This window comes from Grammomys surdaster, unplaced genomic scaffold (assembly GCF_004785775.1).
Source record: "Grammomys surdaster isolate TR1022 unplaced genomic scaffold, NIH_TR_1.0 125946, whole genome shotgun sequence".
NCBI classification, from domain to species: Eukaryota; Metazoa; Chordata; class Mammalia; order Rodentia; family Muridae; genus Grammomys; species Grammomys surdaster.
In genome coordinates this window covers 3,450,642-3,468,213 of record NW_021620768.1, presented here as the reverse complement: position 1 = coordinate 3,468,213, position 17,572 = coordinate 3,450,642, and the positions used below count along the sequence as shown (strand labels likewise).

The window sequence follows — 17,572 nt, the reverse complement described above, 5'->3', positions numbered from 1 at the left end:
GAAGTACAAATAAACTACATTTTCCTGCTTCTGTTATAATTATTTTTTTTTTTTGGTTTTTTGAGACAGGGTTTCCCTGTATAGCCCTGGCTATCCTGGAACTCACTCTGTAGACCAGGCTGGCCTCGAACTCAGAAATCCACCTGCCTCTGCCTCCCAAGTGCTGGGATTAAAGGCGTGTGCCACCACCGCCCGGCATAATTATTTTTTAAATGATAGGCTTTTACATTAATGAAATTATGTCAGGCTGGAGAGATGGCTCAGTGGTTAAGAGCACCGATTGCTCTTCCAGAGGTCCTGAGTTCAATTCCCAGCAGCCACAGAGTGGCTTACAACCATCTCTAATGGGCTCTGATGCCCTCTTCTGGTGTGTCTGAAGACAGCTATAGTGTACTCATCATATATATTAAATAAATAAATAAATAAATAAATAAATAAATAAATAAAATCTTTTAAAAAAAGAAATTATATCAGCTTAAGCCTAAGTAATAAACAATTCATGATAACATTGAGCAACAAAAAGATCCCTAAGGCGGGCCAGACATGATGCTATACCTGGAATCGCAGCACTCAGAAAGCACAGGCAGGAGGATCACTGCAAGTTCAAGGTCAACCTGAGTTCCAGGACAGCCAGTACTAAATAGTGATTCCCTATTAACCCCTCCCTCCAAAATTTTGTGGAAGGTGAAGGGTGGGAGAGCAGTAGCTGGGAGCACTTGCATTTGCAGAGGACCCCAGCTCATTCCTGCATGGGCTGCTCGCTCCAGGGGATCCTGATGCTTACCTCCAAGATGTCTGCACTCATGTATTTAAAACTCATGTCATGGCTGGGCACTGGTGGCACACGCCTTTAATCCCAGCACTTGGGAGGCAGAGGCAGGCAGATTTCTGAGTTCGAGGCCAGCCTGGTCTACAGAGTGAGTTCCAGGACAGCCAGGGCTACACAGAGAAACCCTGTCTCGAAAAACCAAACCAAACCAAACCAAACCAAACCAAACCAAATCAAGCCAAACCAAACCAAACCACCAAACCAAACCACCAAACCAAACCAAAACAAACCAAAAACCCTCACGTCATTAAAAACTAAAAATAAGCCCTAAAACTCTCATGGCAATATATAAGCAGGTAAATTCATACCTCTGAATGCCTAGGCACCAGATCCAGCACATCCCTTTTGCTCATGGACCAGTGGAATGTGAGCATGGGGTTGGCATTGCTGAAGGAGAAAGGAGTCTGGGTACTAGTCACCCCCATGACGTAAACTGGCATCTGAAAAGAAAGTGTGGTATTGTACTGTATACCCTGCCTACTTAGCATTATCCAAACAGTGAGCCCAGAGCACGGCTCTCATGCCAACCTCAGAGTTAGGCATGATGGCACATACCTGGAATTGCAGAATTTTGGAGGCTGAGGCATGAGGATTATCTTGGGTTTCAGGCTAGGAAGGGCTACATAAGACATGTATCAAGAAAAGCACACATAGGCTAAAAAGATGACTCGGCCATTAAGAGCACCAGATTTTCTTCCCGAGGACCCAGTTCCATTCCCATTCAATTCCCAGAACCCACATGGTGGCTCACAACTGTCTGTAAACAACTATCTATAACTCCAATTCTAGAGGATCCAGTGCCTTCTTCTGGCTTCCATGGGCATCAGGCATGCATGTGGTACATAGACATACAGGTAGGAAAACACCCACATGCATAAAATTAAAGTAAATAAATTTTTTTTTTTAAAAAAAGCAGATTTAGGGGAAGGAGAGAGAAATGAAGCAGGACCCACACATGCATTTGCTTTGTGCAACTGACCTCGGTGGCCGTGACGAGTCGGGTTGCAGCCGCAAGGATCCTAACAGCCTGGAGCTCAACAACTTCAATTTGGACTTCATCCTGCTCAACAGGTGGAGAGCAAGGTTAGGCCAGGGAGGCCTCTGTGGGCTGACAGAGATGCTTCCAACTAGCTCATTATACAGGTTTCTGATGTTCAACAACAACAAAAACCCCACCATGGATGTCTGAATTGTTCTTTTAAAAAAGTTCTATAAGGCTCAGGACCATATCTTAAGACACTGTCAAGAACTCTGTGGGTTCTCCACTAAAGCCCACATGCTTTCTATGCCAGATGAGGGGTACCAGAAGGACACTCCTGATCTGCTGGCACCCTCATTGTCACCTGTACCCATCACCCCAAGATTGGAGAGCAGAAACGGGTCCCAGCAAGGATACCTGGGAAAATACAATGACTTTGCCAGTGTCTTCATTCACGGTCTGGATGGTGGCGTGGACAACAGCTGTGCCGACCACTTTCCCTGTAACTTGCCCCCTCCTGTTAACAACAGCTACAGTCTGATTGCTGATAGAGAAGTGAATGATGGACTGGGGCTGAGGGCCGCCTTCAGACATTATCTGGAATTTAGAAACACCAGTGAATGCCAGAAGAACAGAAAAAGTCACACCTCGTTTCTCAATATTTGTTTTTTTAAGTAACTTGACTTCCTCTACTTCCAGGCCAGCACACGCCACATCAACACAAGTGTGTGGAAGATGTGTGCTGCAAACGACCCCCAGGACTCCAAGGGTGTGTATGCCACATCCATCGTGGGTCAGAGAACTTACTTTCTTCGTCATTAGACCTAGCTGTGCTGGGAGCAGGAGAGGACAGTAGGTATGTGTGCATGTAAAACAGAAAAGGCAAATCATGTTTTCTGCTTTGGAAGCATTTTTTATGCTTTAAAGCATGTTGGAGAGATGGCTCAGTGTTTAAGAGCATTAGTTGCCCTTCCAGAGGACCAGGTTCAATTTCCAGCGCCCATATGGCAGGTAGCTCACAACTATCTGTTTCTCCAGTTCCATGACCTGATGCAACCCTCTTCTGGTATCCTGGAGTACTACATGTGATACACATATACATACAGGCAAACCCCTCATATACATAAAATAAAATAAACCTCAAAATTAAAAAAATCATTTATATCATTGATATAGATTGTCATAGATTACAGGCATGCATCTGCAACCATAGGACTTGACAGTCTGAGGCTGGAGGGTTGTCAGGAGTTCGAGGTTAGCCTGAGTTGCATAACAAGGCCCTGTCTCCAAAACCAAAACTAAGGGGCTAGAGAAATGGCTTAGTGGTTAAGGCACTGACTGCTCTTTCAGAGGACCCAGCTTTAATTCCCAGCACCCACGTAGTAGCTCACAACTTCCTGTAAGTCCAGTTCCAGGGGATTGGCACCCTCAAACATACATGCATGCAGGCAAAACACCAATGCATATAAAAAAGTAATAAATAAATTATTTAAAAAAATAACAAAACTAAACAAACTATAAGAAAGATCACCTGCATCATGTTAGTTGTAATCAGGGTCATTTTCTCAGGAACAAGTCTGAATGGAGGAAAGACCTGGGGGGAAACAAAGGGGCAGCATTAGCCGCTGCGGGCTCAGCTGCCTTGCCCTAAGGAAACTGCTCACTGCACATAAACAAAACATCACACTCCACACTTTGGTTTTATTTATATCAGCAAAAACATTCAGTTGTATTTAAGAAACTCACTCTGCCTAGTCACTAAGATTATGTTTCAGGGTATTTGCTACCAAGCCTGACAACACGGGTTTGGACTCTCTCACCTCCACAAACTGTCTGTGGCATGAGTGCTCCTCCCCCACACAAAATAAATGTAGAAAAGATAAGATTATACTTAAAGCTTCTTCCTTTTCTATAAAGTAGAGAAAACAACATGGTTCATTCTCAGGTGTATATCAGTTTAAAACATGCAAAGATACAGGGGCTGTAGGGAGAGTTCAGAAGAGTATTGGCTGATCTTCTCAAGGTTCAGTTGCCAGCACCCACATGGTGGCTCACAGCTGTCTGTAACTCCAGTTCCAGAGAATCAAATACCGTCATACTGACACATATGTAGGCAAAACACCAATTAAGGCTTATGAAATAAAAATAAATATATCATTTAAAAACGTAAAAGTATGGCTATCAGTCTTTTTTTTTTGTTTTTGTTTTTAGAGACAGGGTTTCTCTGTGTAGTTCTGGCTGTCCTGGAACTCACTCTATAGACCAGGCTGGCCTGGAACTCAGAAATCCGCCTGCCTCTGCCTCCCAAGTGCTGGGATTAAAGGCGTGTTAATGGCGTAAGAAGTTACTTTGTACAAACATTCGATGTACTGTTAATGTCTTCATGTTTGTAGAGATCAGAGGTCAACTTTGGGTATCTTCTTGAACCATTCTTTACCTTCTTTTTTGAGATAGTGTCTCTCATTGAACATGAAGCTAAATGACTGAGCTACACTGGCTGCCCAGCAAGTTCCTGGACCTGCCTGTCTTTGCCTCCCCAGGCCTGGGATTAAGGGTACATGTTATACCTGGCGTTTCATGTGGGCACAGGGCAATGAACTCAGGTCTCTGTGGTTTTGCTGCAATCCTCTCAGCCCTAGGAAGTTACTTTTTATATAAGACTAAGATGAGAACTGTAGGTAGGGCAGGGATGTAGCTCAGTTGGTAGAGGACCTGCCTAGCATGTGTGAAGCCCTGGGTTCAGTTCTTAGAACCATGTAAAATGAGATGTAGGGAGTAAATGCCTGTAATCCCAGCACTTAGGATAATGAGTTCAAAGCCAGCTTGGAATATATGAGATAATGTCTCAAAAAACAAGAAGAAAGAAATGTGCCGGGCAATGATGGCACATGCCTTTAACCCCAGCACTTGGGAGGCAGAGGCCGGCGGATTTCTGAGTTGGAGGCCAGCCTGGTCTAAAGAGTGAGTTCCAGGATAGCCAAGGCTACACAGAGAAACCCTGTCTCCAAAAACAAAAAACAAAAAACAAAAAAACAAAAAACAAAAAACAAAAAAAAAACAAAAAACAAAAAAAAAAAGAAGAAAGAAATGTTGCATTATTTATGTTAAATTATTCAGAGGCCAGCCATGGTGATACATGCCTTTAACCCAGGACTTGCAAGGCATAAGTAGGTAGATCTCTCTGGGTTCATAGTAAGTTTTAAACCAGCCTGGGCTACAAAGTGAGATCTTATCATAACATAAAATATATGTATGAGAAGAGCTTGACACTTTGGTACATGCCTGTGGTTGTGTGCTGAGAAGGTTGAAGGAGGTTAGGAATTTCATGCCAAGAGACAAGGAAAAGGTGAGAGGAAGAAGCTGGAGAGATGGTTCAGTGGTTAAGTGTGGAGAGCTGCATAGTGCCACACCCTTAAGATGGCGCTGGTCTCCGCTTTCCACCACCTGTTGGCGAGTGCTCTTAGGAGTAAACAAGTCCTTATTTGGCTGTGGCTGGTGATCTGGCTTGTCTCCGTGTGTGTGTGTGTGTGTGTGTGTGTATGTGTGTGTGTGTGTGTGTGTGTGTGTGTGTGTGTGTGTGTGTGTACCTATCTGTTGTTGCCACGTGGCAGATGGGGGTTGGCTAGTCCTAGAGTACTTAAGCCTGGGAGACGCTTCCCCCCACCCCCAGGGTCGGCAGTCAGAAGATTGTTCAAGGGTCCTGAATAAACTGCTTGGAGAAGAGCTCGAGCATTGCGTCTTCCTTGCTGGTCGAGGGTGGACGCGACAGTTAAGAGCACTGGCTATTCTTCCAGAGGACCCAGGTTTGATTCCCAGTACTCACATGACAGCTCACAACTATGTGTAACTTTAGTCTCTGAGGAGCTGACACCCTCTTCTGGCCTATCTTCTGCACCTTCTACATGGTGCACAGACATACATAGGCAAAACACTTATACACACAGAATTTTTTGAAAAGTTAAAAAAAAAGTTGAGAGAAAGCAAGTATAATTAATTTTAGTGATTTTTTTGAGGCAGGGTCTCACTATATAGCCATGGCTGCCCTGGAACTTGCTATTTAGTCCAGATTGGCCTTAAACTCATGGAGATCCACCTGCTGTTGCCTCTCCAGTGCTAGGACTAAAGGTGGGTGCTACCATGTCTGGCTTATTAATTCATTTTTATTAATGAATATGTGTACACATGTCATATGTATGGAGGCAGGGGACAACTTCCAGGAGTCAGGTCTCTCCTTCCATTGTGTGTTCCAGGGATTGAACTCAGGAGGTCATTAGCCTTTCATATCAGGCACTTTTACCAGAGAAACTGTCTCACTAGCTCATGCATGTGTATATATCCCATGTATTTATTAATCTTGGGGGAAGAAAACAGTTAATTATACACAGGAAAATCCCCAGCAAAACATATTCTGTATATTCAGGAAAGGACAATGTTGCGAAGTGAGGACATGAGGGCTTTACTCACCTCAATGTGCTGAGGTGCTGATGTGAGTTTCCTTCCCATCCTGTCTGTGGCCATGGCTACAAGTGTGGTCTGTCCAACAGTGACCGCACGAAGCATGTAGTTTTCAGAGTACTCATCCTGATCTTCCATTAATCTGCAAAGACCCATGGGGCACTGGTGAGAATGATCTGGCAGTTTTTGTTTGTTTGTTTGTTTGTTTGGTTGGTTGGTTGGTTGAGACAGTGTCCATCTATGTAGCTCTGGCTGTCCTGGAACTTTCTATGTAAACTGGGGTACAGAGATCTGCCTTCCTCTGCCTCCTGGTGCTGGGATTAAAGGATTAATTAAAAATGCCACTAAGTCCTGGGCTGGAGAGATGGCTCAGTGGTTAAGAGCATTGACTGCACTTCCAGAGGTCCTGAGTTCAAATCTCAGCAACCACATGATGGTTCACAACCATCTGTAATGAGATCTGATGCCCTCTTCTGGTGTATCTGAAGACAGTGTATTCAAATATAATAAATAAATAAATCTTTAAAAAAAAAATGCCACTAAGTCCTGGTAAGATCTGGTTTTAACAAGAATCAGTAATTCATCTTTCTAAGATGCTTAATATGTTTTAATTCTTGCTAAGTGGACCTTCCAGTAAATAAATCTCCAGAGTGAAGACTAATTTCCTGCAATGACAAGAAGTTCCGGGGTAGCAAACCTTTCTTTCAGGCTGAAAGGATTAATTGTGATAAGAACAGAGTGGCAGCATTGTAAAGACCAAATTCTCGAGCACTTTCTCTTTGTATGTTGAGACAGAATCTCATATAACCCAGGATAGCCTGGAACTCACAATCCTGTCTCCACCTCCCAAGTGCTGGGATGAGAGGTGTAAGCTACTGTGCTCAGGGAATTCTTGTATGTCTTCTTTTTCAAAGGAGATTATCAAGAAAGTTTGTTGGACAATTTTGACGGTCTTCCAGGCTGGGGCATTCCCGGAAGATAACATCCAAGCAGACTTTGAGAAAATAAAAATAGCAATGATATATTTTAGTGCTTAAACAAGGCATCTTGAATGTCTTAATTTTAATATTTAATTTTATGCTTTTATTTTACATGTTTGGGTGTTTGGTTTGCATGCCTGTGTATCACTTGTTTGTCTAGTGCCCTAGGAGGCCAGAAGAGGGCATTGGGTCTCCCAAAACTGGAGTTACAGATGGTTGTAAGTCACCAAACAAGTGCTGGAAATCAAACCCAGATCCTCTAGAAGACCAGCCAGTGTTCTAACTACTGAACCATCTCTCCAGCCCCATTGTTTTAACTTTTGAGGGAGTCCTGTGTAACTCAGACTGGCCTTTTAAAGTTATAATATTTGTGTCTCAGCCTCCTGAGTGCTGGGGTTACAGGTGTGCACCACAGCACCCAGCTTGAATGAATACTTCCTAGGGATACTGACGGAGAAGAGAGTATGGACTGAGAAGGCTACAGAAAGGACAGAAAACAATCGGACTAAACTAAGAGAAGGTGAGAGGCAACCATGAGGGTGATCTCTCAGCTTAGGAGAAGAGAGGTACTAAGTGGAACTTACCTCAGGGTGACAATGGCAGATGCCAGCTGCAGCCTGACATCCATGTTTCTGAAGTACTTGTTCCGGAAAGGGTGTTTGGAAGAGCCAAGAACCCTCACAACCACTAACACGGTTTTACCGATCTCAACCTAGTAGTTGAAAAATGGCAGCAAGTAACAGGTGTCCATTAAATAAGGATGGCTAAGTTTCTGAGGGCCAGACATTTCTGTGCATGGCTGATATTCCTGGTATGCCTCTGGTCAACTTACGCTGAAGCTCTGTGTATTATTTGTCCCTCCACCCCCCTATGGATTTATTCACTCCTTTCTTTCTAATTACATGTATTTACTTGAGCGTATGTGCATACCTGTATGCACCATAGTGTGACAGGGAGATCAGAGGACAATTTGCAGAGTTAATTCTCTTCTTTCACCTTGTGGGTCCTAGGATTGAGCTCAGATCCTCAGGGTTGGCAGTGACACCCTTACCAGTGAGTCACCTAGCCATCTATCTCTGTTTGTCTGTGTCTCCTCTTCTTCTCTCCCCACTCTGTGACCTAGGCTGGCCTGAAGCTCATTATTTAGAACGGGTTAGTTTTGAACTAACAGAGATCTGCCTGACTCTACCTCCTGAAATTCAGAGATTACTCTTTTTTAAAAAAAATTAGGTCAGTATCTAACTCTGTAGCCCAGGCTAGTCTGGATCTCACTGTGTACCCCATGTTAGCTTCAAACTCATGGCAATCTTAGCCTCCTAAGTGCTGGGATTGTAGGAGTTTGTGACACGCCGCCTCACCGATAAGGAGAATGCCACACTCAGGATTCTTCTGACAGCAGTTTACTTGTTACAGCTCTTTTAGATGGTGTTACAGCTCTCTTAGATGGTAGTGTTACAGCTCTCTTGGATGGTAGTGGCGAAGGACCTCGAGCCCCAGAACCCACGGCTTATATAGAGCCCTGGGAGAACGTGCTGCATGCTCATTGGCTCTTTAAGTGTCGGCTAATTAGCATATTAGTTTTCATTGGCTTTTAAGTGACGCCTAATTAGCATACTAGTTTTTGCGCCTTGCGCATGTGCACATTCAGCTTGGCTCCCTCAAGGAGCTGGCGCCATTTCGCAATGGCGAATGCGGCTCCCGACAGGAGTTAGCCTCTATGTCCAACTTTGGATTTTGTTGTTGCTTTGATAGGGTTTCGTATTTTAAGATGGCCTTAAATTCACTGTTCAGCGGATGCCCTCACCTCCTGGGATTACCAACTTGCGCCACTATACCTGGTGTATTGGTGTGAAAAGTGAACCCAGGGCTTTATACAGGCTAGGTAAGGACTCTATGAACTGACCTATATCCCCAGTCTCTTCTTGGATTTTAAAAATTTATTATTAGCCAGGCAGTAGTGTACACCTTTAATCCCAACACTTGGGAGACAGAGTCAGATAAATCTCTATGAGTTCGAGATCAGCCTGGTTTAAAGAGTGAGTCAGGGATACACATTAGAAATCCTATTCTGGGGGGCTGGAGAGATGGCTCAGCGGTTAAGAGCACTGACTGCTCTTCCAGAGGTCCTGAGTTCAAATCTCAGCAACCACATGGTGGCTCACAACCATCCGTAATGAGATTGGATGCCCTCTTCTGGTGTGTCTGAAGACAGCTACAGTGTATTCATATATAATAAATAAATAAAAAAAAAAAAAAAAAAAAAAGAAATCCTATTCTGAATCCCCACACACACATATGGAGAGATATGGAGAGAGCGAAGGGGTGTTCTCTGTGTAGCCTTGGTTATCCTGGAACTCACTCAGTAGACTAGGCTGGCCTTACACTCAGAGATCTGCCTGTCTCTGCCTCCCCAGTGTTGGGATTAAAAGCATATACCATCACTACCCAGCTTATTTTGTTTTTTTTGAGGCACAGCTTCTCATGCAGCCCTGGCTATCCTGGAACTTCCTATGTAGATCAGATTGGCCTTGAACTTACAAAGATCTGCCTGATTTTGCTTCTGTTGTGATTAGGGGCATGCACCACCATGCCAGGTTTCTTTTTGGATTTTTTTATAAAAGAATTATGTCTTTCTTTTATGTTTATGAGTACACTGTAGTTGTCTTCAGACACACCAGAAGAGGGCATCAGATCCCATAACAGATGGTTGTGAGTCACCATGTGGTTGCTGGGGATTGAATTTAGGACCTCTGGAAGAGCAGACAGTGTTTTAACTACTGAGCCCTCTCTCTGGCCACCTTCTTTGGTATATTTAAAATTAATTTTTTATTGCCATTGTACTGGGCTTATATTTTCCCTATAACCCCCTTTAATTTTTTGAGCCAAGATCTTCCAATGTAGCCCAGGGTGGGCACAATATCTTGATCTTTTTGCTTTAGACTCCTAAATGCTGAGATTATAGGTATATATCACCATGCCTGGTTTAAGTGGTTTTTTTTTTTTAACATTTTACTTATCAGTCCTGAATTAATAATGCTTAAACGTAGCAATTGGGAGAATTATTGAGAAACCAAAACAGCATGGGTTGCACACAATGATCCCAGGCTATCCTGGGGTTATAAGGTGAGACTCCTTCTCAATAAACAGTAAATCAGCCCAACCTCCTAAAAGGACCCATTTTATTTTATCTTAAATTTTCATCATGTTTAATATTGGAATGGTGTTTTTTGGTTTTTGTTTCATTTGATTTGTTTTTGTGGAGAAGATGACAGTTGATTGCAGAAGAGGACATGCTCTTGAGGGGTGTGAGAGGACAATGGCCAAAAGGACCAGAGAACAGTGGTCTATAAGGGCTGGCATTTTATTAGTCTAAGGTCTTGGAACTATAGCTGAGAAGAGACTGCGTTCAAATATTGTAGGGGCAATGAATAAAGCCTGTATCATTCCTGACATGAAACAACTCTCTGGCTTTATCTGAAAACAAAAAAACAAAAAACAACTCTCACCTTATCGATCAGATCCAGCTCTACCTCCTGGATGTCTGACACCCTGACCTGGGCCATGGCTGGACCCAAGTAGGCCAGGCACAGGTCATACACTTTCAGGGTTAGAAATCCAGGATGTGCTGGAACTAACTAGAAGGAAGAAGATGGTGTTTAGTCGAGGCAAAACCACAGATGGAAACAGAGGTTAAGGAACTTGAAATTCAGTAGCATCTAACATATATCTTAGTAATCAGCAGGGAACAGATTTCATGGGTAAAAATCAAATGGATATGTGCTATTGTGGTGGTTTGAATAAGCATGGCCTCCACAGACTCACATGTTGTGTTTGAATGCTTGGCCTACAGGGAATAGCACTATTAGGAGGTTTGACCTTATTGGAGTAGGTGTGATCTTGTTGGAGGAAGTGTGTCACTGTGGGGTGGGCTTTAAGGTCTCCTACGTTCAAGCTAAGCCCAGAGTGGTACACAGATTCCTTTTGCCAGCCAATCAAGATGTTAAGTTCTCAGCCACCTCTCCAGCACCATGTCTGCCTGTGTGCCACCACGCTTTCATACCATGATGATAATGGACTAAATCTCTCTTTGTAAGTCAGTCCCAGTGGAATTCTGTCCTTTGTAAGAGTTGCAGTGGTCACCGGGCGGTGGTGGCGCACGCCTTTAATCCCAGCACTTGGGAGGCAGAGGCAGGTAGATTTCTGAGTTCGAGGCCAGCCTGGTCTACAGAGTGAGTTCCAGGGCAGCCAGGGCTATACAGAGAAACCCTGTCTCGGGAAAAACAATAACAACAACAACAACAAAAGAGTTGCAGTGGTCATGTCTCTTCACAGCTATACAACCCTAACTAAGACAGCTATGATTGCAGACGGTGGTGGAAATGTATTAACAGACTTCTCTGTCTTTGTATGGAAGCTACTGTGTGACAGAGTGCTTTGATCATCCTGTGTCTGCACCTAGTGTCTCAATCTTCACTTTTAAAAACAAATATGGTGGGGTGGGGGAGATGGCTCCCTGGTCAAGAGCACATAATGTCCTTCTGGAGGACCCAAGTTCAGTCCCCAGCACCCAGATGGCATGATTCACAGCTGCTTGTAACTCCATCTCCAGAGCATCAGATGCTTTTCTCTGGCCATAGTACCCACTTGCACTCATGTGCACAAACTCACACACTGAAGCATGTGTATACACATAACTTAAAAACTAGTAATAGGCCGGGCGGTGGTGGCACACGCCTTTAATCCCAGCACTTGGGAGGCAGAGGCAGGCGGATTTCTGAGTTCGAGGCCAGCCTGGTCTACAGAGTGAGCTCCAGGACAGCCAAGGCTACACAGAGAAACCCTGTCTCGAAAAACCAAAAAACCAAAAAACAAAAACAAAAACAAAACTAGTAATAGGCTGGGCAATGGTGGGACACACCTTTAATCCCAGCACTTGTGAGATAGAGGCAGGTGGATCTCTGGGAGTTCAAGATCAGCTTTGTCTACATAATGAGTAGCAGGCCAGCCAGGGCAACCAGTGAGATCCTGTCTTAAAAACCTTTTTGAAAAAACAAAGTGAAACAAAACCAACTCAGGAACACATTAAGTCAGGTGTGGTGGCGTATGCCTTTAATCCCAGTATTAGGGAGTCAGAGGCAGGTGGATCTCTGGGAGTTTGAGTCCAGACTGGTCTACAGAGAGAGTTCCTGGATAGATAGGGCTACACAGAGAGGCCACGTCTCAGAAAAACAAAAATGAAATAACAACAACAAAAAACCCCCACATCAAGGCCTAGAGAGATGGTTCAGTGGTTAAGAGAAGGGTTCTTCAGAAGGGTTCTTCAGAAGGGTTCTTCAGAAGGGTTCTTCAGAAGGGTTCAGTTCCCAGCACCCACACGGCAGCTCACAACTGTCTGTAACTCCAGTTCCAGGGAAGCCTACACTATTATATAGACATACATGCAAGAAAAACACCAATGCATATTATATATATATATATATATAAAGGACCGGGCAGTGGTGGCGCACGCCTCTAATCCCAGCACTTGGGAGGCAGAGGCAGGCAGATTTCTGAGTTCGAGGCCAGCCTGGTCTACAGAGTGAGTTCCAGGACAGCCAGGGCTACACAGAGAAACCTTGTCTCGGGGAAAAAAAAAAAAGAAAGAAAGAAAGAAAAGAAAAGGAAACACATCAAAAAGATTGTTCCTTGTAATCAAACATTGCAGAGATGCAAGGCTGGACACAAATTAATAAATGTTATCCATAATCTATGTGGACTCAAGGATAGAAATCACATGGTTATTTCAGTAGATGTAGGAAACACTGTTGACAAAATCCAACATCCCTTCATAACAACAGGTATGATGAAATTATATTGGTAAATTTTCATGGGGATTTAACCCAGGTTCTCTGGAAAAGCACCCAGGGCTCCTAAATGCTGAGTCATCTCTCCAGCCCAAAGATAGTAATCTCTTAAGGGGGATGAACCCTAAGTTCCTAAGGAACACACATTTTGTCAGAAAGCATCAAAAAAGGCCTGAAGAAGATGCAGGCAAAGAATGTGAAGGCAGAGGGTGACGGTACCAAGGGCTCAAGGCCCTTGTCAAACCTAGTGAGGTCAAGCCCCTAACGCTGAAGAGTCCTAGCATGAGCTCTGACCAGTCCATGAATGTGTTTCCATCATCTACCTCAAACATGAAAAGTGAGATTCTTGGTTACATGGCCAGGGGTTCAGCCAAAGGCCAAGGCCTAATCCAGGGCGGAGACACCTCCTCCAGCTTAGGTGTCCAAAGTTGCCCAAGCACCTGTGAAGACCTCACAGCAAAGGATTCTGTCACTGTGAAAACTGATGGATTGGCACAACCACCCCTCATGGTTTTCAGGTACCTGCTGTGACCTTCACCATCCCCACCATCCCCCACAGGCACAGTTTCCATGTGCCACACCCCCAGACATAGTTTCCATGTGCCACACCCCCAGACATAGTTTCCATGTGCCTCCCCCCACAGGTACAGTTTCCACATGGCACCCCCAGGCACACAGTTTCCACCCAGGTGGGGTCTAAATAATTTCTACAACAGGCTGCTTGAGACCTTGTCTTAAAAAACTAGGACCAGGCCGGGGCGGTGGTGCCGCACGCCTTTAATCCCAGCACTTGGGAGGCAGAGGCAGGTGAATTTCTGAGTTCGAGGCCAGCCTGGTCTACAGAGTGAGTTCCAGAACAGCCAGAGCTACACAGAGAAACCCTGTCTCGAAAAACCAAAAAACAAAACAAAACAAAACAAACAACAACAAAAAAAAAACCCTAGGACCAGAAAGACAGTCCAGATGTAATGGTGCTTGTTGCGAAGGCTGATGGTATGAGAGACTGATCCCTACAAGTTTTCAACACACACACACACACACACACACACATACACTAAATAGTGTGATAGAAAGTTAAAAAAAAAAGCAATATTACAAGAACAAAAGAAACAAAACAACAGAAGTACTTTGCCTTGAGACCATCAGTCTAGAAGCTTCGCTGACACACCTGGACCGAGCTTTCTGCTTCCATGTAAGTGATGGTGACTATATCTTGCTCACTGCTGTTGATCAGAAAGTAGCCAGATCCTTCCACAAGGTTAAATATTTCCTATAGAAAAATCAGACAATGTTCCATTCTTATCGCTTCATAGACTAAAGGAGATGGCTTCAACTTAAAACAAGACCTGTGGGCAGAGGACAAAGAGCCACTGAGTGGCTCTAAAGACACTGTATTTCATTCCTCCTGTTGTGTCTGTGTGGTTTTTTCTTTTTTCTTTTTCTAAAGATTTATTTAGCCGGGTGGTGGCTGCGCACACCTTTAATCCCAGCACTTGGGAGGCAGAGGCAGGTGGATTTCTGAGTTCTAGGCCAACCTGGTCTACAGAGTGAGTGCCAGGACAGCCAGGGCTACACAGAGAAACCCTGTCTCGAAAAACAAACAAACAAACAAACAAACAAACATTTATTTAATTATATGTGCTGTCTGCATAGCAGAAGAAGGCATTGGATCCCATGAGACTAAAGTTATAGACAGTTGTGAGCAGCCATGTGGGTGTTGTGACTTAAACTCAGGACCTCTGGAAGAGTGTCCAGTGCTCTTCACTGCTGAGCCACCTCTCCAGCAGGGGACGTGTATTTGATTTTCAACAGCAGGTGAAGCATCTTCCAGCCTTCCCACAGTCCTCTCTGTTGAGCTAGTGTGGCTCACCTTCACATCAGGATGGTTGTAGATGGTGGCGTTCTCAGGCTGGACTGTGACATCCTCCACCAGGAGCAGTTCTATCCCCGCAGATCTTGGTGAGTTGGAAATCCCCTAGCCAAGAAGTGAGCACAGCAGGGAACAGTTGGGAACTTTCTAGCTAATGATTTAGAAAGGAGATCTTTTTTTCCATTAATTAATTTATTCACTTTACATCCTGATTGCAACCCCTCCCCTCCTTCCAGTCCTCCCTCACATTTCCTTCCTGTGTCCCCTCCCCTTCTCCTCTGAGGAGAGGGGGCCCCCCTGATGTGCACCCACCCTGCCACATCAATCACTGTAGGATGAGCATCCTCTCATACTGAGGCCAGACAAGGAGACCCAGTTAGAAACTTGAATTAATTTCTATTTCTTCTCTTTTTTCTCCCTTCCCTTCCCCTTCTTTCCTTCCTTCTTTAATTTTATTAGTTCCTAAATGAGAATTTCATTCAACATATTTTGATTATATCCCCCTCCCCCAAGTCTTCCCAGACCCCTTCTTTCCCTCCTACTCCAATGTTCCTTAGAGCCCCATTTCCTGGGTGTCTTTTTCTGTCTCTCTCTTACACACACACACACACACACACGCACACACACACCTGAGTTTTGAGATAAGATCTCACTAATTAGCCCAGGCTGGAATTCCAGACCTGTGCTCCCCATGCCAGGCCCTAATCTATATTCCTTAATCATAATTTCCACTCACTTTTGGGCTTTTCTTCCCTGAATAACCAGCAAAATTGACTCCAATGAGCACAGTCCCCTTTATCTGATGCACCTTAAGGATCTGATGGCCTAAAGCAGGAAAACACCGTGTCAAAACAGGTGTACCCACTGCAAACCAGACTCCAGAAAACTAATGTTTGTTTCAGGTTTTTACAAATGACATTTTATTGGGGAAAAATGCTGAAAGGGGAGAAATACACACAACAAATAGAATATTGGGTTTGTGCTGAACCTGCTATATAACTCCAAGCCAAATACTGATCTCTTAAGTCCTTGTGAAATTAGGCCAGGCAAAAACCTAAAATTCTTTCTTCCTGTAATGGCCTATAAATCCAAAAATGGGCTGAAAGCAAATATATGGGGACATTTTTTTGTGTATAAAATTTCAATTTACAAATAATAACAACAGTCTTTTGGGACCTTTACCTTTTTTATACAATTTATTTCTATTTTATGTGCATTGATATTTTCTCTGTATGTATGCCTGTGTGAGGCTATCAGAAGCCCTGGAACTAGAGTTACAGGCAGCTGTGAGCTGCCATGTGGTTGCTGGGAATTGAACCAGGGTCTTCTGGAAGAGTAGCCAGTGTTCTTAACCATTGAGCTCTCTCTCCAGCCCCCTGGGGCCTTTTCTTAGCTTTACTTATCTTTATACATATGGCAATCAGTCACTCAAAACATTAAAATGGAGCATTATTTATTATTTTTAATTTAAAATGTGTGCATGTGGTGGGGTGTTGCGGCGTGGCCTGTCGCTATGCACTGTAATGCTAAACTCTGTCTAGGTCTACATCTACGAGTGGATTCCCACGGTTACCAGCTTTTGTTGTACAAACCTTGTTCCTTCTAATGGTTAAATAAACTAATGGTTAAATAAAACTGGCTACAGCCAGTCCCTGGAGGGGTTAGAGGCAGGTGGGTTTTGAGTTACCTGGTTGGGAGTGGAGAAGAGAGAGGAGAGAGAGGAGAGAGAGGAGAGACCAGGGAGGAAGGAGGAAGAGCGAGAGGAGAGGAGGAAGCCGCTATGAGGGGAGATGGACAATGAGCACGTGGCCAGGAGAAGCAGCAAGTATCTGGAGTACACTGCTGGGGAAGTATCTAGGCCAGCAGTTACAACAGTAGATTAGGGGTTACACTCAGTAATTGTCAAGGCCAAATAAAATAACCATAGTCTGAGTCTCCTTTGTTTGTAAGCTAGTCAGGGATAAGCTTAAATTAGTTGTATTACATTTTGGTATATCTTATGTCAGGAATCAAACTAAAATAATCTGAGACAAGTTACAGCATAGAGAGGTACAACCCAATGTAGATTTGAAGCCACCGCTGCTTGGGACCAGCTGGACTACAGCTCCTGGGAAGACTTTGAACTCAAACTGCCACTGACAGAAACACAGGCTGCTGTTCTCCCAAGAGCTGCATGCTGCTCTGGAAAGCCAGCACTCTGCTTGACACACATAAGCATAGCTTATGCTAAGGCCCATGGGGAAAAACAGCAGCCTAATCTGGGCCCGCTGAGTCCCCAGCGCATGTGTGTGTGGGGTTAGGTCTCTCTTCCCAACATACTGGTCTTTGAACTCAGGTCACCATTGTGAGAGCAGGCTCCTTTACCTGTTGAACCAACTTGCTGTACCTCTTTTTCTTCCTTCCTTTCCTCTTCCCTTTCTTCTTCCCTTTCCCTTCCTTTTCCCTTCCCTTTCCCTTCCCCTCTTCCCCTTCTTCCCTTTCCCCTTCTTCTTTTTCCCCTTCTTCTTCTTCCCCTTCTTCTTCCCCCTCTTCTTCCCATTCCCCTTCCCCCCTTCCCCTTCCCCTCCTCCCACCCCCTCCCTCTGACCCCCACCCCCCCCCCCCAACCCAACCCCA

General features: G+C 44.3%; 1 protein-coding gene across 1 annotated transcript in view; it reads right to left on the bottom strand.

Annotated features, from left to right (window-relative positions):
- Positions 1–17,572, bottom strand: part of Nup210l (nucleoporin 210 like) — a 115,929-nt gene that overhangs the window by 27,473 nt on the left and 70,884 nt on the right. The window contains exons 18-27 of the mRNA XM_028753084.1: positions 15,693–15,781; positions 14,957–15,061; positions 14,255–14,356; positions 10,750–10,878; positions 7,828–7,955; positions 6,273–6,405; positions 3,340–3,402; positions 2,226–2,405; positions 1,809–1,889; positions 1,138–1,269 (exon numbers count right to left, since the gene is read on the bottom strand). Coding sequence (XP_028608917.1) covers positions 1,138–1,269; positions 1,809–1,889; positions 2,226–2,405; positions 3,340–3,402; positions 6,273–6,405; positions 7,828–7,955; positions 10,750–10,878; positions 14,255–14,356; positions 14,957–15,061; positions 15,693–15,781 — 1,142 coding nt within the window. The remainder of the gene's footprint in view (positions 1–1,137; positions 1,270–1,808; positions 1,890–2,225; positions 2,406–3,339; positions 3,403–6,272; positions 6,406–7,827; positions 7,956–10,749; positions 10,879–14,254; positions 14,357–14,956; positions 15,062–15,692; positions 15,782–17,572) is intronic.